Here is a 24,089-nt window from a genome sequence, read left to right as displayed (position 1 = left end):
AAATTCTTCAGGGTCTCTCACCAGATAAGTCTGGGGTAAATTCGACCTCATCGAGAACCGACCCCAAAGACTGTTCAAGATTAACTTGTTTATTGACCTCTGAGCCGGGTTGTGTTTGATCTTTTTGGGGTCAAGATGAATCCCCTCTTTTTCAAAATATTCATGAATGTAAGTCGCTTTGTCACCATCCGTGACAACGTTTGACGGGTAACCGGAGGCCTGCTGTTTCAATTGTAAAAAAGTCTTTACATAATCGCAGAACAATGTATCCAATTGTTGCGGAAAACGCCAAACTTCATAGATCCTATCTACCACGTAACCCTTCTCAATGGCTTTTAAAAGCTCAATACTGACCCAAAAACCTGTGAGTGACCTCTCTTCATCAGTGTGGTTACAGCTTGTTGTTTGGTTTTCAGACCGAGCACATGTTCCACATAGGGGAAACATGAGTTTTCCAGAGCATCTGAAAGGGAGAACCGGGTGTAGTAATTTGCGAGGAGGAAACACGGTAGCTTTAATAAGACCATAATAATTTTCGATCGGTTCAAAGTCATGGAAAATAATTTTGGGGTGACCGATCGGATAGCTCTTCCTAGACTGACAAAAAGGATATAAGCTCGTAAAATCCACGTAGCTTATTTTTTCATCACCCGCGGTTTTGTGGTAGAGTTTATAAGCGTTGGTTCGACCGCCAAAGAGTGCTTCTGTTATGTCTGAAAACGTTCAGTATTGGGTCCTGTTGGACTCTGTTATGTTATACACTGCATGTGACAGGTTACGGTGCCTTTAAGGCTGACAGCAGTGGTTTACGGCAAAGGTCGGAAAACGCGAGAGGTTGGTGGCAGTTGATAAATCTGTTATGAATGAAGTTACACGGTGTGGTTATTGAGTCCTACACAAACACAACATTTGGCGAACGAGGATGGCTGAACTCGTCTTACCACCACCGCCTCCTTTTCTACCTGTTCCTGGTGATCCAGCTGTTCCATGGGATCGCTGGCTGACATCGTTTGAGGATTATTTGCTGGCCTTGGGACACTCGGACCTCGCGGAGGCGAGGAAATGCGCGCTCCTGCGCCATTGTCTCGGGCAGGAGGGCCAGCGAATCTTCGCCACGCTCACCTTATCGGATGATAAGTACGTCACAGCCACGGCCGCTTTAAAGGCTCATTTCAGCTGCGGACGAAGCCGGCGGATGCATCGTTTTGAGTTTCGTCAGAGGACCCAAAAGCCAGGTGAAACCGTTTCCCACTATGTATCAGCATTGCGTGAGCTGGCTAGACTTTGTGATTTTGGGGTTTTGGAGGATGGACTTATTGTTGACCAGTTAATAGAGAAAACGTCATGTAACCAACTGAGGGAGAGACTTTTACTAGAGCCAGACTCCACAACACTGGCGGATGCTTTAGTAATTGGAAAGCAGTTGGAAACGGCTCTAGCGGAGGCACGCAAGTTCGTTCGCGCTGTGCACGAGCCTGTGACGTCATCACCACCGTTAGTTCAGCACACAGCGACTGCAGAGGCGGCTGACAGGGTGAGTGACAGTTTGAATGTACAGAGAGTGGACAGGGGGCCCAGGGAGAGTGGGCTCAAGAGCTGTAGCAACTGTGGCTCTCCTAAACATGCAACCAGAGATCAGTCATGCCCTGCCCAGGGAAAACGTTGTCGAAACTGCCATAAGTTGAACCACTTCGCACGCTGCTGTCGCTCCTCTCCTGCTTGCCATGATACTGCTGCTGTCCCCATAAACACTGTACAGACCCCACAGCCTTCATTCAAGCTTTGCACATGTCGCGTGGGCACAGCTCTCATTCCACTCCTCGTGGACACAGGGGCTAAAGTGTCAATCCTGAACAAATGCACATATGACCGCTTCTTCAGTCACGTGCCTCTGGACGCGGCAGCTAAACCCCTGTTAGGCTACGGCCATTTTCCCATCTCCACTCTGGGTGTGGCCCGCCTCCCCGTCAGATATGATCAACAATGTGCGCCTGCCGCTAAGTTCTGCATCACCCAGAAGGGAGCTAACATTATGGGCCTAGACTTGTTCCTTGCCCTGGGTTTTACTGTGAGTGATGCTAGGGGCCTGCATGTCCTGCAGGTCGCTACCTCCTGGCCTGACCGCTACCCACAACTATTCAACGGGCTGGGCCGTATGACTGGATTTGTACACCAGCCTACGGTTGACCGGTCGGTCCGCCCTATTATCCAGCCCCTTCGGCGCATTCCCCTGGCTCTCCGTGACGCGGTGGAGGCCGAGCTTCATCGCCTGGTGGAGGCGGACGTCATAGAGCCTGTTGACGCATCACCGTGGGTGTCTAACCTGGTAATAGCCAAGAAAAAGGGGGGCGGACTGCGACTCTGTGTCGACCTCACCGATGTAAACAAAGCCATCATCCCTGATAAGTACCCCCTACCTACGGCTGAGGAGCTCACTAGCCATTTCCACGGCTCCACTGTTTTTAGTAAGATGGACTTACGTAACGGCTACCTGCAGGTGCCTCTGGCACCGGCCAGCATGGACCTTACAGCGTTTGTCACGCACGTGGGGGTTTTCAGATTTAAACGCATGGCGTTTGGACTTTCATCAGCCCCGAGCTGTTTTCAGAAGATAATGTCACTCATACTGGCCGGTATCCAGGGTGTCTCCATCTATCTGGATGATGTGGTGGTGCATGCGCCCTCCACCGCACTGCATGATGATCGCCTGGAGCAGGTTTTTCAGCGTTTCGAACAGCATGGCGTCACACTGAACTCTGAGAAATGCATGTTTGGGGTTGAGGAGGTCGAGTTCCTGGGTTTCAGACTCTCGAAGGAGGGCATCGCCCCAATTGTGTCCCATACTGAGGCCATTCTTTCCCTGCCAGACCCACAGTCACCATCCCAGCTGTCGTCCTTCCTGGGGATGGCCGCCTACTACCTTAGATTCATGCCACACTACTCTGACTCAACGGCCCCCCTGCGCCGGCTGCTCAGGAAGGATGTTCCGTGGGACTGGACCCCAGCCTGCCACGAAGCCGTGCACATCATCAAACAGCAGCTCACTTCCCCACCCACACTGACCCATTTCAGCTTGACTGCGCCCACCATGGTCACCTGCGATGCCTCCGGGGTGGCGCTAGGCGCTGTGCTCTCCCAGGCTCAGGAGGGGGTGGAACGGCCAGTGGCTTTCGCCTCACGGGCACTTACCCCTGCAGAGCAGAAGTATTCAGTAGGGGAGAGGGAGGCCCTGGCCTGCCTGTGGGCATGTGAACGCTGGCATGTTTACCTATACGGGAGGCCTTTCACCATCCGCACAGACCACCAAGCGCTGACGGCACTGCTGGCGACTCAAGGCTCGGGGCACAGGCCCATGAGACTTCTGAGGTGGGCTGACAGGCTTAACCAGTACAACTTCAGCCTGGAGTTTTTGCCTGGGCGGGCCAACACGGTAGCTGACCTCCTGTCTAGAGCGGTGTCGGTGACGAAGGAGACGGGCGGGATGACAGCAGACACAGAAAGCGACGAAGACTGGGTCCACATCCTGCATGGGCCCCTCAGTTCAGTAGTCACTCTGGCAGAGCTGCAGCAGGCCTCAGCTGCTGATGAGGCCCTCACGATGCTCCGTACCTATGTCCAGGACGGCTGGCCTGCCAAAGTGGATGACAGGCTGCTTCCCTATTACCGTTTCCGTAATGAGCTCTCCTGCTGGGGAGCGGTGTGCCTGGCCCGTGGCCACCGTGCAGTCGTTCCAGAGATTCTCAGGTCCAGAGTACTACACATGGCGCATGAGGGACACCTGGGGGTGGTCAAGGTGAAGCAGCGCTGCCGTGACACAGTGTGGTGGCCCAACATAGACCCTGATGTTGAGGAGATGGTACGTAACTGTGCTTGCTGCCTCCTGAGTGGGAAAACTGGTCAGCCCACCACAGCCCCTCTCACCCCGACCCCTTGGCCCTCTTCACCCTGGGAGCATATTCAGGTTGACCTCTGTGGCGAACTTCATGGGGCACCTGCTCACGCTCGCTATCTGCTGGTTGTGCACGATCTTCATTCGAAGTGGCCAGAGGTTTTTCAGCTGAGCTCCATCTCTGCACACACCATCATCGACCGCCTAGACAGCCTGTTTGGGCGGTGGGGCCTTCCCAGTGTCGTCACAACGGATAACGGGCCCCAATTTGTATCTGCGGAGTTCACAGAGTTTCTCATGGTACGGTCCATCAAGCACATCAGGACGGCAGTGTATCACCCAGAGAGTAATGGGGGGGTGGAAAGACTGAATAAAACTCTCAAAAATGGAATCCGAGCCTGTCTGGAGGAAGGGAAAATCTTCAGCGACGCGCTAAACCAAACTCTCCTAACCATCCGGGCATCCAAGCACTCCACCACAGGAGTGTCACCTGCTTTGCTCATGATAGGGCGTGAACTAAAACAACCACTGGACTGTTTGAGAGCTGAGCTAGCTCCGGCACGTGGGAGCCCAGGGCTCCAGAAAGCAAGAGCTCAGGTGAAAAGTTCGCAGGCTCAGATGAAAGAGAGGTTTGATGCCACGCACAGGGTGAAAACCCCCTCACTTTCTCCAGGGGTTTGGGGTCAGGGTCAAACGCCTTCACCACCAAAATAAGCTGCAGTCATACTGGTCAGAGCCCCTGCGGGTGACTAAGCAGTTGGGGCCGGCTACTTACAGACTGGAGAATGGGACTCGTTGGCACTCAAACCGCCTGCACAGAGTTGCAGCCCCCACCGTACCTGCATCACCTCTGTCCCCAGCAGCGGCTCTAAGTTGGCAGCCAGAGCCAAGAGATAATTGGAGGGGGGGTAATCCACCAGCAGCGCCCGTTGCAGTTTCACGGCCAGCACGCCCTCAGAGACTGAGGGTCCCGCCCATCTGGCATGGGGACTATGTGACAGGGTGATAGTGACACTGGGAAATGGGGGCTAAATGTTATGTTCTAGTTTCCAGGGGGGTGGGGGGAAAATGTTATGTCTGAAAACGTTCAGTATTGGGTCCTGTTGGACTCTGTTATGTTATACACTGCATGTGACAGGTTACGGTGCCTTTAAGGCTGACAGCAGTGGTTTACGGCAAAGGTCGGAAAACGCGAGAGGTTGGTGGCAGTTGATAAATCTGTTATGAATGAAGTTACACGGTGTGGTTATTGAGTCCTACACAAACACAACAGCTTCTCTAGGTTTCAACCTCTCTGGCGCCGAATAAGTACTCATACATTCTATCACAGAGGGGTCAGTTTTTTTCATTTTTTCCCATTCGCACTCCCAAACAACTTCCATTTTCAAACCGTATGCGTTCTGCAGGATTTCAATTTTGTCATCGAATTGAATTCTGAGATCGCCGTAGGGGACGTGTGACAAGGGATGTGTATCGTGGGGTTCAAAGCGGCATTCGTGACCATGATGGACGCAACCGTTAAATTCTAGACCGTACTTTGATCCGGATTCCTCATAGTAACCATCTAAATAGTAGTTACCAACACCTCACCATGGTTCAGGGCATGATGAATGTCCACGTTTCGAGTCTTTTTGACATACTCGAGCCATTGAATCGATGCACTTGAGTAGGTCTTACTCTTTTGGATGTACGCATTATTATGCGTCAGAGCCAATGTATCTCTTTCGAGATACTGCGATTTAAAAATCCCCATACAACAGCTCGGTAATGTGACATACGTAAACGGATCGATTTTGGTGCACTCTATAAACGACTCTCTGTATTTCATACACGCTTCGCGTAACAAGACCACATCGTTGACACCGTACTTGTACAACTCCTTCTTGAAGTTGAAAAGTTTATCAGAGACCGTGCTGTACCATGCATCGAACTTAACCTGATCTTTATCGGAGAGGTTTTCATACCCGTAGTATGTTTTGTCTGGATAATTTCCGACATAATTCTCATTTTCAACCCTATTGAAAAGGTGGGGGAAATAACCTTTTTCATCTGTGGTTAAATTGAGCGCCGCAGGCATCTTAGCAAGGGCCATCGGTATGAAACTGTAGCTATCGATGTATCGCTGGTCAAAAGCATCGTCGTACATATAGATCAATTTACATCCTTGCATTATGATATCTACATCGAGCCCTGCTTTGCAAAAATACTCCAAAATCAGAAATGAGTCAAATCTGGATGCGCAATGAGCTATGAAGGTGTACCCTTTGTATCGGGGTTGTCTAAAACGACTGATTAGTCGAGCAATACAGTCGGAACCTTCGGCCACAAATCTTGTCCCTTTAAAAGTGATTGCGCAAATGAAATTCGCAGTGTGCTTTGCACCGTCGTAACGAGTTTCGAAATCATAGAAAATATATTTTGTGCTAGGTTCCTTGTGCGATACAGGTTGAATAAAACAACGATGTTCCCCTTGACCCGACAGATCTTCTCTACAATGCGCACATCGAATGTCAGGACATTTATGTTTTGCAGTGGTGCCTGTAACCTCATATCGCCTATTGCACAAGTTGCAATATTTTATTTTGTCACAGGGGGGCTTTTCTTTACCCGGCGGAGCTTTCTTGTGCATGTCGTAACAGTAGGTAGATTTACAATACCTCAGACAATCGGTGAAGTGCACTTTTTGGGTATTTGTGACAATTTGCATCGAAACACACATTGCAGACATACTTGCAATGATGATTTCTAGGGTGATTGTACCCTTTGTAACAATATCTGCATACAAACTCACTACCGATAAAAGCAGTCAGATTAAGAATCATGTAAAAGTGACGTCTAACAGTTTTTCAAACGTACCTATGTGATGAAGAGCAATCGGGTCATTGATTGAGAAACCAGCGTTGTTGTGGATGCTCAGAGCACACGATTCCAATTCGCTCTCTGGTAACTGAGGATCCAAAAAACATGCAAGACAGATAGAGAAACATAATTTGTTCGAAATATTCATCGGACAAAATAAACTCATCTTTTTTCTTTTAATCACCTCGTTGAGAGATAAATCTACAAGTTTACGACGAGTGCCACCGCCTTGTCTATTCATGGCTATGTTAGCTTGAATTTCAATCTGGTCGTCCGACATAAGCTGATCATCACTTTGTAAAATCCTACTGATTTGATCGATGAAAATGTTAACATCATAATTACTACTGGGTGTTAAAACAGCTGTAACATCCGATTTTAAATTTGGGCCTTTCAAGGTCAAGTTGATAACACTACCATCGCCACCAATGTGTCGGGCTAAGGATACTACTTCAGCCATGGTGTCGTGAAAGAAAATGTAATACGCGGCCAAATCGTTAGAGTTAATCTCCCTCAGATTCATGGATCTTTGCAGTTCCACGCTATTGAATCTGGGTCTAGGCAAAACATGATAACCATTTACAGTTCCTCCCCGATCTAACAATGTTGCGATGTCGGCACGGCTCGGTAGCGAAGTACCAGAAGCTGATCCTGCATTGTTGGATCGGTCTGCATTATTCGTATCGAGCGTTGCACGACTAGTCGACGGTTGTGCGGAATCATCATTTTCTGAAGAGGAAGTCTGATCAGATGTATTACGCAATCCACTACCGTATTGTATTACCTGTGCGTTGTGAGTGTTTATTAACATTTCCTGTAAACGATCGCACAAATTAAGATTTAGACTTTGATCTACTGTTATTTCCAACTGATCCAAATGAGAAATTTGATGCGATGTAAACATATTTGTCAAATCTACAGAATTTGGATACGTATCTTTGAGATGTTGTAATCTATCGGAAAGAGAGATATTTTGTACCCCCGCTTCATTATTTTCGATCGCGCTTAGTAACAGGTATGTGAGAGTTTGACACCCATACCCACCGTCTGAACATTTTTCTTCTACATCCATTTTTTTTCCCCCCCTAACCTTCACAGAGGTGAACAAAAAACAAATTAATATATAATACAGCGTAAACAAACAAATGGAATAGGTGTGACCTGAAAAAATCAAAAACAAATCAAATTAAAACAGTGACTAAATCATCAGCATACAATGTAAAACAGTGAAAATAACATGAATCGTTAAAACAGAATGTGTAGTACAGAGTCTAAAAACAAATCGCATAATAACTTTTGTTCAAAACATACAGTACACTTAAAATGATATAGTGTCGTACAGAAGCAATTCACATAGTAACATACAGAGTGATAATCATTAAAACAGATTGTACAGAGTATAGAACAAATCAAATAATAACTTTGTTCAAAACATACAGCACAATTAAAAAAGATAATGATATAGTGTCGTACAGAAGCAATTCACATAGTAACATACGGTGTGATAATCGTTAAAACAGAATGTGTAGTACAGAGTCTAAAAACAAATCACATAATAACTTTGTTCAAAACATACAGCACAATTAAAAAAAAGATAATGATATAGTGTCGTACAGAAGCAATTCACATAGTAACATACAGAGTAATAATCGTTAAAACAGAATGTGTAGTACAGAGTCTAAAAACAAATCACATAATAACTTGTTCAAAACATACAGTACACTTAAAATGATATAGTGTCTTACAGAAGCAATTCACATAGTAACATACAGACTGATAATCGTTAAAACAGATTGTACAGAGTCTAAAAACAAATCACATAATAACTTTGTTCAAAACATACAGCACAATTTAAAAAAGATAATGATATAGTAAAACAGTGTGAAAACAATACAAGATTTAAATATGTTGAAAAGATACAATTTTTAAAAACAGATTGAAAAGATTACTCATGGATACAAGTTTTTAATATGGTGTAAAAAGATATAAGTTATTTTTGGATAAATGTTTTTAACCCTCTGGAGTCTGAGGCTGATTTTGGGCCCTGGAGAAGTTTTGACATGCTCTGACATTTGTGCTTTTATCAGTTGATTATAAACATATTAATGACAAAAGTGTCATTACACTGTATTCAGCACAAACTAGGCTACCATAATATGTGAGGAACATGTATGTACATGTTTGTGTTTTTAAAGGAATAATGTTTATGCGTGGTTATTGAAAAAAAAAAAAAAAAAAGTAACTGAAACAATACCTCAAAATGCATACTAAATGTTTTTTCACAAGACTTTTGAGAATTGTATATTTTAGTGTAGAGTTTTTGCTTCAAAATGATGTGGAAATGATCCTCCCTACTCTGACACATAAAACATTGTATTGATTTTAAATTTCTAAGACACTTTTTGTTTAGGTAGGGCATATGCGAAGAGGTGTGACTCTTCATGAATAATGAAGTGATTTACACCTGGGGAGATTAAGACCCTGCCCCTAATGAGCCGCATAATGAGCCATTCAGTCAGGAATGTGACTGAGTCAACTAAGAAAATGCAAAGACAAGACATATCATTGTTTTTTTTCTTTTTTATTTAAAATAAAGTTAACAATATAATCCACATATAAACTAGGGTCAAAGGCACATTTTGTGTATACAGGCAAATAAAGGTAAGGTTTATAAAAAAAGCCCACTTTTACACCCTATACATAACCTGCTTGATCACATATAGATAATCTTTGCAGCCCAATGGTCAGTGAGAGGTGGTGAACAGAGAATCTGAACAGTCACACATCTGTGTGCCATTTTTGAAAACAGTTCCTTTTCAACTGAAGACACAAGTAAATGTCACATGCCTGGCATTTCCAAGGTGTGTCTTGCCTTTTACCAAGCTGTACTTTGCAAAGCATGCAGTTCCGACGACCAGCGGTGGCATTATTCCTTGCATTTTGAACATTTTGAAGAGACTCTTAGGAGTGTGTTCATCAGCAGGACGCAGCTGTGGTCCAGGTTCCCGTGCAGGTAGGAATCTCAGAGTCTGTGGAACCATGTCAGTGTCATTATCTGTTTTCCATGACAGAGCTGAATGCCTGTTGCTTGTCTGAATGTTTTTCTTGGCCTTTTTTGCAAGGGGTTTTGGAGCACTCTCATTAGGGCTATAGCTGGAGAAAAAAAAAACAGTGAGATGGTTATTACACAAGGAGCTATACTATTTGCATCATCAATAACTAATACTAATATAATGTTTATTATTGTATATATTAACATTACCAAGCACTAATGCTAATATATTGTGCACGCATAAGAAAGAAAGCCATACAGACACATATATACATACACTACCATTCAAAAGTTTGGGATCACTAAGATTTTTAATGTTTTTAAAATACGTTCTGCTCACCAAGGCTACATTTATTTAATTAAAAATACAGTAAAAACAGGAATATTGTGAAATATTATTCCAATTTAAAATAACTGTGTACTATTTAAATATATTTCACAAAGTCATTTATTCTTGTGATGTCAAAGCTGAATATTCAGCATCATTACTCCAGTCTTCAGTGTCACATGATCCTTCAGAAATCATTCTAATATGATGATTTGCAGCTCAAGAAACATTTCTGAACAATTGTAAACAATAAATGTCTCTTGAGTAGCAAATCCTCATATTAGAATGATTTCTGAAGGATCATGTGACACTGTAGACTAAATAGTACACAGTTATTTTAAATTGGAATAATATTTCACAATATTACTGTTTTTACTGTATTTTTAATTGAATAAATGTAGCCTTGGTGAGCAGACGAAACTTATTTTAAAAACATGAAAAATCATACCGATTTCAAACTATTGAACGGTAGTGTACATAGGCCTACCATATAGTGGGTGAACATGTACTTACTCTTTCTCATTTCCGCCTGTGTTGCTGGGTGCCCTCTTAGTGGGAATTGCAGGTGAATGTGAGAGTGATGGATCCACATTCCTAAAAAAAACAAATTGTAAAAAAAAAAAAACCTGTTATTATTAGCATATAAGATACTACTCTCATACCATTACCTATGCATAACGGACAGGAAAGTAACAGGTATACAAGCATGCTGTATATGTCTGTCAACTGGCCATTACCGGACAAAGTGTGCGAATGTGTAAACGTTACAGTCTGCTATATCAGTTTGCACATATAGTGGGTGAACATGTACTTACTCTTTCTCATTATCGCCTGTGTTGCTGCGTGCCCTCTTAGTGAGAATTGCAGGTGAATGCGAGAGTGATGGATCCACATTTCTAAAACAAAACAAAAAAACTGTTATTATTAGCATATAAGATACTACTCTCATACCATTAGCTATGCATAACTGACAGGAAATTAACAGGTATACAAGCATGCTGTATATGTCTGTCAATTGGCCATTACCGGACAAAGTGTGCGAATGTGTAAACGTTACAGTCTGCTATATCAGTTAGCACGTTTAGTGAATAGCAACACGTTTGTGCATTTCACAACCAAGCATATTTTAGCACATTCACGTCTATCATAATATGCTATTCAACTGCATGCAGTTAATCGATCTAACGCGTGTATCCAACGTATCTATGCATATTAATAACAAGTCGAATATCAACAGAAAAGCATTCTATTTATAAGCATTTTTATGAGATAAAGTTATATAGATAGATGTAAATATAAGGCAAATATATATGTACGCTTATATAAAAAACACGTCAAATAATTTAAGTATATCAACAGAAAAGCATTCTATTTTATAAGCATTTTTATGAGATAAAGTTATATAGAGTTATATAGATAGGCCTAGATGTAAATATAAGGCAAATATATATGTACGCTTATATAGAAAAACACGTCAAATAATTTAAGTAAAACTAAATCACTTACTCATCAGAAACTGTATCTTCAGCTGGATCAAGTCGCTCTTCAAAATACAGACGTTCATCGTCAGAGTCGTGTTCTTCTTCCGAGGAAAAAGAGAACTCTTCCTCACTGTCCAGGACCATCTGAAGAGCCTGCTCACCTGAGTAGCGTGCCATCTTCCAAACGCGCAGGAAAGCGAATGAATCTGATGAAACTTGATGCTTTTTAAGACGCTGTTAGGGGCGTTTACAGTTTGCATAGATCGCCTCAGCACATTATCTTATGAATAGAGCGCTCTGCGCGTGGGCGGGCACACATTAAAGATAATTAGGTAAGACAGGAGAAACAGTACCTCTCTTTACTTTTATACTGATTACATAAAGGGAGAATATTTTTTTTTGAATTTATTTGTTTCGTGTAAAAGTAGACACTTAAAGCTTTGCAAAGACATATCTCTCATGTCCATGTAGCATGTATAAGCCGTCTATTTTAGTTACTTTTAGTGACGTTTTAGAATGATGTTTGCAGAGACGGAGATGGCAGGACAGCACACCCTGTATATTTTATTTATTTTTAAAAAGCACAAAGTTTTATTTTGATTGTGAGTGTACACAAAAAAAAGAAGACATTCTATAGTTTCATTTGATATATTACTTATGTCTCTATGATAAAAAATGACGGAGTATTTTAAGTCTGTTTTGCTGCAATGTGAAAAAAAAACTGCAAAACGCGCCGGCGCGTTTTTAGACCTTAGAGTGTTAAAACAGAGTGTGAAAAGACACAAGATTAAAATATGTTGAAAAGATACATTTTTTAAAAACAAATTGAAAAAGATGTCTCATGGATACAAGTTTTTTTAATATGGGGTAAAAAAGATACAAGATATTTGTGGATACATGTTTTTTAAAAACACAGTGTGAAAAGACACAAGATTGTAATATGTCAAATACACTGATATTCATTAAATCAGGTTGTGTGTAGTACAGATAGAGAAACAAGTCACATAATAACTTTGTTCAAAATATACAGTACACTATATACAGATAATGATATAGTAAAACATAGTGAAAACAATACAAGTTTGAAATATGTTGAATACAATTTTTGAAAAGATACAATACTACAGTGTAAAAAGATACAAGTCATTGAATAAATGTTTCTGAAAATCAGTGACAAAAAGATCACACAATTTTTAAATCATAGTGTGAAAATCATGAATACATTTGTTAAAAATATAATGAAAACATGCAATGTAAGAGATGTGACAAAGCTAAACAGGATGTCATCTATCTACGAAATAATTGGTGATGTATAGCACCGAGGAGATCCACCATCAAACGACGCTCTCTTAAGTGTTCACGTAACACATCGTGAAAGATTGCAAAATTTTCATTCATTCCACGGGATGAGCGGGCGCAATTGTCAATCAGCTCACGGATTATGTCATCTTGTCTATTCAGACGATCGAAAATCATATTGAAGTAATTGTCATAAATGGTAAGTCTGTTGCAAATCTCATTATGGTACTGATGCATTTTGGTGAGAATTTCTTCACGTTGACTACTAAGGCAATTTATGATTTCAACAAATAAATTTCCAACGTCACCTCGACCATTCAGAGAACCATCTACTGTTTCTTCCCGAAATGCAAACGGTGTCTGACGACCTCTGGGGGCCACTTCACAATCACTGCTCCAGGAGGATTGGTCCCATGCGTCCATCTGTGTAGATGTCCAACGGGTTACATCGTTTAAGTCGGTGTCTGTAAAAATATATATAAAAAATAATATAAGCATACTGAAGTGAAATTGAGATCATTTAAAAATAAAAAACATTTTAATTATAATCTAAAATAACTAAGGTAAAATATGGCAATAAGAAATAACATTTTTTAAAAATAAATCAAGATCATTTAAAATTAGAAACTAAATTAATTTGTTAAAATAAGAAAAAAATATCACATTATGAAATAACATTTCTATTTAGAAACTTTTTAAAATTAAGATAAAATTAAGACAAATCATTTAACTAAAACTATCAAAAACTATATCCAGATACTGAATAAAAAATAAGACATACCTCCGACCGCCGGGCTTTTATTTTGCTCACCGACCGGATTCACATGTTGTCCTGACGGAAGTTCAGAATCATCATAGCGATCCCTGGTGGTGGAACTTGGCGTTGCATCCTGTTCAGTTGACGATTCTTCTTCCGTCAATTCGGAAGACTGCGTTAAATCCACGAATCCGGGCTGGGTTATAAACTGTTGGATGTCTAAAACAAAGAAAAACAAGTTTTTTAGGTTAGGTTATTCCATGTTTTTTTCCCTGTCACATTAACACATGTAGAACATTTAATCTGTGAAAAACTCGACAGACAGATGTACAATTCATTCACATATCGATGATAGCGTAATACGTAGCACATTTGACTGTGGTGCATCAGGTCCTTGGTTTGCGCCCCACATCGGTCAAGCATTTTTTTTTAAATTAACTTACCTTGAGAAGGATTATCATCCGAATTCCGGATTCTGAGTTGATCAGCGGCTATTATATGAAAACACGGACATACAAAATTCATCAATATTTAATATGAAAAAATAGACATTTAATTTTGAAAAAAACATTGAGTGAGAAAACTTACTGATTTGATCCAGTTCCTGGAATGCAATCAATTCCAATGCATTTGTGACTAAAACGTAAAGCTTGTTATGTGAAAAATACTTTCTAAAAATAATAATATGCTCAATTAGTTAATATAACATTATTATAATTAAAAATCTATAAAACATTGTCTACAACATAATTATACAAGAGATATGGTGAACAAGACATTCAAAATGGATAGCAAAACTTAGACAAAGTATTTTTTTAAAAGATAGAGTTAAACTCACCTTGTTTCTGAGTCATTGTAAAAAAAAAAAAAAGCCTGGAAAAAAATCAGCTTGAGATGAGACGAAGTTTTCGAGAAGTCGTAAAAAAAAAAAAGTGTGATGAGAGGACCCTCTTGTGGCATTTTTATCTGCTAGAAGTTTTTCACCCCGCCCTCTGATGATTCTCAAATTTCTACTTACATTTATTAGAATAATAATTCTAATAATCACACATTTTAAAGTAAAAACATTCCTTGTGATAAAAAATATACTGAACCGAGGAGGGGTTAAAATATAAAGTATGATCATTTATTTCACATTATTTTTTAGATTATGAATATTATTCATTATGAATATTATTCAATTGAGTATATGATTTAAAATAGATGAATATATTCTTTTTTTTAAAAATTATTTTCTTATTCATATATTATTTCTTAATTTTCATCCGTTTAAAGAGAAGAAATATCATTTGATTCAGTCATTTTGTGAAAGGATTGATTAACTATAAGACCATAAGATTAACTAGGAATGTTTAAGTGTAAAAATACCTTTGCACTCGCAATGTTTAAAATGAGTTGTTTTATTAATATATTTGTTTTTTTCACATTTGTTAACTGTTTTATTTTCATCCGTTTAAAGAGAAGAAATATCATTTGATTCAGTCATTTTGTGAAAGGATTGATTAACTATAAGACCATAAGATTAACTAGGAATGTTTAAGTGTAAAAATACCTTTGCACTCGCAATGTTTAAAATGAGTTGTTTTATTAATATATTTGTTTTTTTCACATTTGTTAACCGTTTTAATCTTTTTTTTGTTTATTCATTTTCACATGATACAATTTTAAACAGTGATCGCTAGATGTCCTCCGAGTTCCACGTGCGTGACAGAGCACACCATCTGTTTTGGGTGTGTTTTTGTATGAGTACATACGCTTGTCAAAAAGACACGGCTTCATTTATGACATTTTTTCCCAAGGGAGTAATTTTATCTTTTGCGCATGAAAAACGTGTTTTTTCCTACTGAAAACACTATATTGACAAAACTTGACTTGATATTTTACGACCGGAGAAAAGCAGTGACAATTTTGTTTTTCGAGGATAATTTATTTTAAAACTGTTCAGAAACGGAATGTCGCGGAAATCTGATATTCTAAGGTAAATAACCATGAATGTTTTTTTCTCTCTGCCTTTCTGAGATTTTCTTAATGTGTGTGAACAAACGAATTGACGGATGATTATATAATATCCGTTCTCATTTATGTAATCTATGTTTGTATCATTGAAAATGTAGCGGTATATGTAGATTAAAGATCAGACTGTTGAATAATCATACTTTGAGTTACATTTATACATAATCACATGCGTTATAGATAGTTTTATACCACAGTTTTAGTGGTATTTAAAGATAAGAAATATACGTGATATGAAAAATATCAATTGTGAAAGAAAAAAAATGTTTAAATGTGAAATAATTCGTAATGTTTAACATTGAGAGTTTGTTCAACATTGTTTAACATTGAGAGTTTTAATTGACATTTGTTTTCTCTGTGACCGCTAGATGTCGTCCGAGTTCCGCTCGCGTGTGACAGAGCGCATCTGTTTCGGAGATCAAAATGCGTGAACATATAGGCTTGACAAAAAGACACGGCTTCATTTATGACATTTTTCCCCAGGGGGTGATTTTATCTTTTGCACGTGAAAATATGTGTTTTTACCTACTGATAAACAACAGTTATTTACGACCGGAGAAAAGCAGTGACAATTTTGTTTTTTCGAGGATAATTTATTTTTTTAAAACTGTTCAGAAACGGAATGTCGCGGAAATCTGATATTCTAAGGTAAATAACCACGAATGTTCTCTATCTCTTTGAGATTTTCTTTATGTGTGTGTGTGTGTGTGTGTGTGTGATATCTCATCAAATGCATTGACGGATGATTAAACTATTTTATTAGATTATATAATATCCATTCTCATTTATGTACACTGTTTGTATCATTGAAAATGTAGGATAAAAAAAGATCAGTCCGTTGAATAATCTCATACTTTGAGTTACATTCATGCATAATCACTTGTGTCATAGATAATCAAACACTGATTGGAACCCAATTGTCACAGAAACGGTCTCTGTGGCTCCCTCCGATCACCACCTGAGGGCACCATCTCCGGAGTACTAGTCGTCTCATGGACTACATTTCCCATACCCCGTACCTGGGCTGATTAGCCACGCCCACACTTCCACCTGCTGCTTATTCCCAGGACTATAAATGACTCTCAGCACCATTCATTATTCGCGAAGTCTTGATTTGCTATGCATTCATTTCTGAGCGTTTTCCCCTGTGTTTTGATTCTCTCGTGTATGACCTTGGACTGCCCTGGACCTCCGCTCTCTGTCTGCCGCCTGCCTTGTGACTATTCTGCCTGGACTTTGATTACCCTTGTTTTGTCTGCCGCCAGCCCTGATCTGTTGCCTGTTACCGTTTCTGACTCTGCCTTGCCTACTACATTGCTGTTGCTGTTTTCTGACCCCTGCCTGTACGACTACGATATTCAAATAAAGCTGCGAATGGATCTTCCCGAGTCTGCCTCGTTACAGAAGACTTCGCCGGACCCCGATCCAGCAGCTGTACACCGTTTGACCACTGAGCTCTCCACACAGGCCAGTGTATTGGCCGTTCATCAACAACAGCTCACACGTCTTACCTCCATCACCGAGGAACTGGTAAAGACGCTCCAAACAATGCGCGTCACGCCCGCGGAGATGAGTCCGCCATTACCCACGCCTCCTGCAGCTGCCGCTCCGATCCAGAACACCACCAGCAGCCCTCGTCTCGCCTTCCCTGAGAAATACGACGGCTCCCCAGCGAAATGTAAGGGCTTCTTACTTCAATGCTCCTTGTTTATATCGCAACAGCCCGCGCTGTATCCCACTGAGGAGAGTCGCATCGCTTTCATTTGCTCGCTGCTAACTGGAAAGGCGCTGGAGTGGGCTACAACAGTATGGGTCGGCGGTAGGACCTCGCACGCCACGCTCGAATCCTTTCTTCAGTGCTTCCGCGAGGTCTTCGAGCACGCCGAGGGGGCAAGGAAGCGGGTGAGCTTCTTCTATCTCTCCGTCAGGATAAACAGACAGCTGCGGAGTACGCACTCACTTTCCGTACTCTAGCAGCACAAACAACATGGGTCGAGGACACGCTCAAGCTGCTGTTTCGCAAGGGATTAAATATGGAATTGCAATCTGAACTGGCTTGTCGCGACGAGGGGAGAAGTTTGAACGGATTTATCGATCTCGCCATTCGCATAGACAATTTAATCAGATCAAGACGGCCGGGCAGAGGGTCTCTATTCTACTCATACCACCACAGCCTCGCCCACTGAACCCGAACCCATGCAAATCGGCACCACTCACCTGACTTCGGAGGAAGAGAGATAGACGCAATGCAACCTGCGCCTGTGTTTGTACTGCGGTCAATCGGGCCACATGCGAGCCTCTTGCCCCACGAGACCTACCAGTCGCGGCTCTACTGCGGTGAGTTCGGCCCTTAATTCCTCTAACATCACAATAACTGCAATGCTATCATATCAAGAGAAAGTAATTCAGACAGAGGCTATGATAGATTCTGGTGCCGCAGGCAATTTCATGGATCTGGATTTTGCTCGCTTTCACGGCTTTCCACTAATACCCTGCAATTCTGTGTTGTCAGTGGCGGCGCTAGACGGACGCCCTCTAGGGACTGGACGAGTTCGCTACACTTGTGATGACATCACCTTACAGATTGGATCGCTGCACAAAGAAACAATACGTTTTTTCCTCATTAAATCCCCTCAACACCCTCTAATTCTCGGCTCTCCATGGCTTAAACAACATAACCCACAGATTTCCTGGTCGGACAACCAGATTACCCACTGGTCCAAGCGTTGTCAGCAAACCTGTATCCAGTCTCCCACACGCCCCGAATCCCTCAGGAAAGCACCTGCCAACTGTTCACCTCATAATAAACTGCCTGACGAATATCAGGATCTGGTCGAGGCCTTCAGTCAGGTCAAAGCTTCACAACTTCCACCGCATCGCACCAGTGACTGTGCTATAGAACTGATCCCCGGCTCTACGCCCCCCAGGGGCGTATATTTCCACTATCCCAACCTGAGTCGGAGGCTATGAAGAAGTATATCGAGGAGGAACTGGCTAAAGGTTTTCATTCAACCCTCCACTTCGCCGGCGTCTGCCGGTTTCTTCTTCGTAAAGAAAAAGGATGGAGGTCTGAGACCCTGCATAGATTATCGTGGGTTGAACGACATCACAGTAAAGTTCCTGGTATCCTTTGCCGTTGGTCCCCTCCGCTCTGGAACAGTTACGCACGGCTCGGCTCTTCACCAAGCTCGATCTCCGCAGCGCCTATAATCTCATTCGCATCCGGGAGGGGGACGAGTGGAAGACTGCTTTCTCCACAACATCCGGGCACTACGAATACCGGGTTATGCCTTTCGGGCTTGTCAATAGTCCTTCAGTTTTCCAAGCATTTATCAACGACGTCTTCCGGGACATGCTCAATGGGTGGGTGATTGTCTATATTGACGATATTCTGATCTTCTCTGAGAATTATTCCGACCATGTTCGTCACGTACGCTCTGTGCTTCAAAGACTCATAGATCACCAGCTGTATGCCAAACTGGAGAAATGTGAATTTCATCAAACTGCTACAACATTCCTGGGTTATGTTATCAGCGCGGAGGGCGTTGCCATGGACGACAGCAAGGTTCAGGCAGTATTAAGATGGCCTCGTCCATCATCAGTAAAGGAACTACAACGCTTCCTGGGGTTTGCCAATTTCTACCGCAGATTCATACGTAACTTCAGTCTGACAGCAGCTCCACTCACCTCCATGCTAAAGCGGGCAAACACACAACTGGCCTGGTCACCTGTATCTATCGCCGCATTTCAGAAACTAAAGGATCTGTTTACCACTGCACCCATTCTGCATCACCCAGACCCAGAGCGAGAGTTCATTGTGGAGGTTGACGCCTCTAGTACAGGCATAGGGGCAATCCTCTCCCAGAGACAAGGCAACCCTCTCAAGTTATTTCCGTGCGCCTATTACTCTCGCAAACTCACTCCACCTGAACAGAACTATGACGTCGGAGATCGCGAGCTACTGGCCATGAAGGCCGCTATGGAGCAGTGGCGGCATTGGTTGGAGGGGAGTAAATATCCATTCACAGTGCTCACCGATCACCGCAATCTTGAATACCTGAAAACCGCCAAACGTCTCAACCATCGGCAGGCTAGGTGGGCATTATTCTTCACTCGTTTCCAGTTCACAGTCACATACCGACCCGGGTCCAAGAACACTAAGGCCGACGCTCTATCTCGACAGTTCGAATCCTGTGCCGACCCATTACCCAACGAACCAATTATACCTACCTCGATCATTGTCGCACCCATCCAGTGGGACATCATGTCCGAGATCACCGAAGCCCAGAGGGCTGAACCTCCACCTAATGACTGCCCAGCAACACATACATACGTACCAGCCCCTCTCCGCCAACGGGTAATCCAGGAAGTGCATACCGCACCCAGCGCCGGGCATCCAGGCATCGCTGCGACCATCCACCTTGTGTCCAACCGGTTCTGGTGGCCATCTCTCGCCTCGGATATCACCGCTTACATCCATAACTGCGTCATCTGTCAAACCACCAAGTCATCCCGTCAATCACCTGCCGGCCTATTACAACCACTCCCCATTCCACAGCGTCCCTGGTCCCACATCGCCGTCGATTTCATTACGGACCTGCCCAATTCACAAGGACATACTACTATACTCACTGTTGTTGACCGCTTCTCCAAGTCCTGCCAGTTCATTCCTTTACCAAAACTCCCCACAGCTTTGGAGACCGCTGAACATCTTTGCAATTTCGTATTCCGCTTTTATGGCCTTACCAGAGGACATCGTGTCGGACCTGGGGACCTCAGTTTACATCACGACTATGGGCAGCTTTCTTCCAAAGACTCAACGTTAATATCAGTTTGACATCCGGTTACCATCCAGAGGCCAATGGGCAAGCGGAGAGACTCAACCAGGAACTTATACGCTATCTACGGTCATACTGCCATCAGAACCAGGCGGACTGGAGTCGCTACCTGTTCTGGGCTGAGTATGCACAAAATTCCCTACACAAACCTGCCACCGGCATCTCCCCTTTCAAATGTGTCCTGGGATTCCAGCCACCTCTCTTCCCTTGGTCTGGAGAGCCCACCGATCTACCCGCCGTCGACCACTGGCTGCAACGGAGTGAGGAGGTATGGAACGAGGCACACGTACATCTGCAGCGGGCCATAAGACGATCCAAGGAACAGGCGGATCGCAACCGTCGTCAACAACCTCACTACGAACCCGGCCAATGGGTATGGCTCTCCACAAGGGATCTCCGTCTGCACCTCCCCTGCAAGAAACTAAGTCCCAGGTACGTGGGTCCATTCAGAGTCACACGACAGATCACTCCAGTATCATACCGTTTAGCACTTCCACCAGAATACCGTATCTCACCCACTTTCCTATGTGTCTCTGCTCAAGCCCGCAGGTGGTCCGAGAGGAGAGGAGGTCCTAGAGGAGACCCGTGATCAGAGGCCCCCTCCAGTCATCATCGAGGGCGAGGAGGTTTACCAGGTTCAGGAGCTCTTGGACTCCAGACGCCGGGGCAGAATGCTGCAGTACTTAGTGGACTGGGAGGGGTTCGGCCCTGGAGGAACGATCATGGGTCAACTCCGACGACATACTGGACCCCAATCTCATTGCTGAATTCCACAGGACTCATCCGGAGCGTCCGGCCCCTCGTCCTCGAGGTAGACCCCGGCGTCGACCACCTCCTCGCTTCAGGAGCCGCTCGCAGGGGGGGGGCTCTGTCACAGAAACGGTCTCTGTGGCTCCCTCCGATCACCACCTGAGGGCACCATCTCCGGAGTACTAGTCGTCTCATGGACTACATTTCCCATACCCCGTACCTGGGCTGATTAGCCACGCCCACACTTCCACCTTCTGCTTATTCCCAGGACTATAAATGACTCTCAGCACCATTCATTATTCGCGAAGTCTTGATTTGCTATGCATTCATTTCTGAGCGTTTTCCCCTGTGTTTTGATTCTCTCGTGTATGACCTTGGACTGCCCTGGACCTCCGCTCTCTGTCTGCCGCCTGCCTTGTGACTATTCTGCCTGGACTTTGATTACCCTTGTTTTGTCTGCCGCCAGCCCTGATCTGTTGCCTGTTACCGTTTCTGACTCTGCCTTGCCTACTACATTGCTGTTGCTGTTTTCTGACCCCTGCCTGTACGACTACGATATTCAAATAAAGCTGCGAATGGATCTTCCCGAGTCTGCCTCGTTACACCAATACAGAAATAAGATATAAAAGTTTATGGTTGAAATATTTTTATCTATTAAAATACACACGTGTTGGAAAAAATTTCCTCTTCTCTGAACCAGTTTCACCAAGTTGTGAGAAGAGCTGCACTTTAAGAGCTTTAAACTTTAAGCATTTTTTTTATTATTATTATTTAAACATTTCCTTGACTCAATAGAACTCATGCGGTCACACAAGTCTCTTTTCTCCATGAGAAAAATGTAAGAAGGTTTTATACACTTATTTAGGGTAAAAACTTTTACATTGTTTTATTTCATTTGTGATCTAGTAGTTTATTTTAAACCAATTTATAGATCATTGATTTTACTCTCTCTCTGTTTCTCCTCTTACAACCAGAGGTGTGAAATCTGAGACTGTTTGTGCTTGGGGGTGGGGTGGCTGCTTATGTCTCTCTGTGTGTGTGTGTGTGTGTGTGTGTGTGTGTGTGTGTGTGTGTGTGTGTGGGGTGGGTGGGTGTGAGACAGAGACTGACTGTCTAGCTCTGCACTAATAATGATGGTTATTTTTTGTCATATTATGATCATCCTGATTATAATTTATTCATTTTTCACACATGTGGTCAATAGATCAGTCGGGTTAGAGAGAGTTCAAATAACAACTATATAAATACAACCTGACAGTTCAATATCAATCATTCCGCAATCCAACCCCCATAGGAATATTCATACCGGACACGATAAATATGATTTATTATGACAGGTGCCATTAATCATTTTGACACAGTAGCCTCCCTATTCTCTCTAACGTACATTTATCTGCCTGTTACACTACGTATATTGTCAAAATGGTTATGCTTAAGGTTATAGGGTGGAGTAGGGAGCTTAAAATTATTCTTTTTATATATATATATTTTTCTTTTTAACAGTATATCAACTGAGATAACAGTCACTGTAAATATATCTATATTGCGTTTTTATTTTTGTGAAGTGGCTAAAAAGTGGTCGTGTTTAGGTATAAGCGGTGAGTTAGGTGCTCAAAGATATCTATATAATAGTAAAATATATTTGCATAAAAATATTATAATTTTATATAAAAATATATAATTTAAATATTGGGATTTGTATAGATTTTATACCCTGTAACTGAAAGGTATACTTTGCATATGGCAAATAAATGGTAAATTTACAAATTGCAGTTTGTACATAATTTATAAAGAAGATCTGCAAATGATAGGGGATGAAGAAAGTGTTATAAATGACTTGTATACATATACAAATAATTTGGGTAACACTTTACTTGAAGGGGTGTGCATAAGACTGACATGACACCTTCATAATCATGACATGACACATGTCATGAATATGAAGGAGGTTTTATGAATGTTTATGACAACTGTCATTAAGTGTCATTTGCTCAATTATGTCATTTTTAATGCAAAGATGACATTGTTTGAGATGTCCGAGTTATGACAACTTGACATAAACCAATACATCATAACCTGTCAGTGTCTTTGTCATGACAACTTGACATCATTTAGCTTTATGGGTTAACATTACATTAAACTGTCATGTGGTTGGTTTTGACAATGGCTATCATGAGGCCATTATAATAGTGTCATAAATATGTATCTTGACCTCAAGTACAGTGGTACAAATTGAACTTGTCATTAAAATGTCATTAAGTGACAATACTCTGACAAATAATTTTATAACAGCGTCATGACTATTTTTCATTTCATTTTTTTTTTTTTTTTTTTTTAAGTTTTTACGTTTATTTTAGGGTCTTTTAACTAGTTGCTTATTACTATTAGCATTCATATGGCTAAAATATTGGCTATTTATTAGTACTTATAAAGCACATATTAATGGCTTATTCTGCATGATCTTATTCTACATTCTTAATCCTACCCAATACCTTAACTTAACAATTAACTATAATAAGCAGTAAATTAAGAGTTTATTGAGGGAAAAGTCATAGTTAATCGTTTATATATGCGTTCCCTATACTGAAGTGTTACCAAAATAATGTAATGTAATGTTAACCCATAAAGCTAAGTAGTTTTTTTAAGTTTGATAATTAATCTGCTATGCCATGTTTATGACAGGTTATGATGTTTTGCTAATGCAAAGTTGTCATGACAAAGACACTGACAGGTTATGATGTATTGGTTCATGTCAAGTTGTCGTAACAAAGACATCTCAAACAATGTCATCTTTGCATTAAAAATGACATAATTGAGCGAATG

General features: G+C 42.0%; 1 protein-coding gene across 2 annotated transcripts; it reads right to left on the bottom strand.

Moving 5' to 3' along the window:
- Positions 1–9,313: 9,313 nt before the first annotated feature.
- LOC125250826 lies at positions 9,314–12,275 on the bottom strand. 2 transcript variants are annotated; one of them, XM_048163608.1, is made up of 4 exons: positions 11,635–12,274; positions 10,944–11,024; positions 10,642–10,722; positions 9,314–9,901 (listed from the first exon to the last, which is right to left on the bottom strand). In XM_048163608.1, the coding sequence occupies exons 1-4, from the start codon at positions 11,784–11,786 to the stop codon at positions 9,565–9,567; spliced, it is 651 nt and encodes a 216-aa protein (XP_048019565.1). In that variant the 5' UTR covers positions 11,787–12,274; the 3' UTR covers positions 9,314–9,564. The 2 variants fall into 2 exon arrangements, with proteins under 2 accessions (XP_048019565.1, XP_048019566.1); XM_048163609.1 differs by lacking the exon at positions 10,944–11,024 and having other exon boundaries at positions 11,635–12,275.
- Positions 12,276–24,089: the final 11,814 nt, after the last annotated feature.

This window comes from Megalobrama amblycephala, linkage group LG17 (assembly GCF_018812025.1).
Source record: "Megalobrama amblycephala isolate DHTTF-2021 linkage group LG17, ASM1881202v1, whole genome shotgun sequence".
NCBI classification, from domain to species: Eukaryota; Metazoa; Chordata; class Actinopteri; order Cypriniformes; family Xenocyprididae; genus Megalobrama; species Megalobrama amblycephala.
Note: the sequence above shows the minus strand (reverse complement) of the source record. Positions and strands in the feature narration are given on the sequence as shown.

What these genes read in the sequence shown, in the direction of transcription:
- LOC125250826 (XM_048163608.1), bottom strand. Translation starts at nt 11,786, where the DNA reads ATGGCACGCTACTCAGGTGAGCAGGCTCTTCAGATGGTCCTGGACAGT. An exon ending in ACAGGCGATAATGAGAAAGA is followed by an intron (nt 10,723 to 10,943) that starts GTAAGTACATGT and finishes TGTTTTTTTTAG; the next exon opens with GAATGTGGATCCATCACTCT. An exon ending in ACAGGCGGAAATGAGAAAGA is followed by an intron (nt 9,902 to 10,641) that starts GTAAGTACATGT and finishes TTTTTTCTCCAG; the next exon opens with CTATAGCCCTAATGAGAGTG.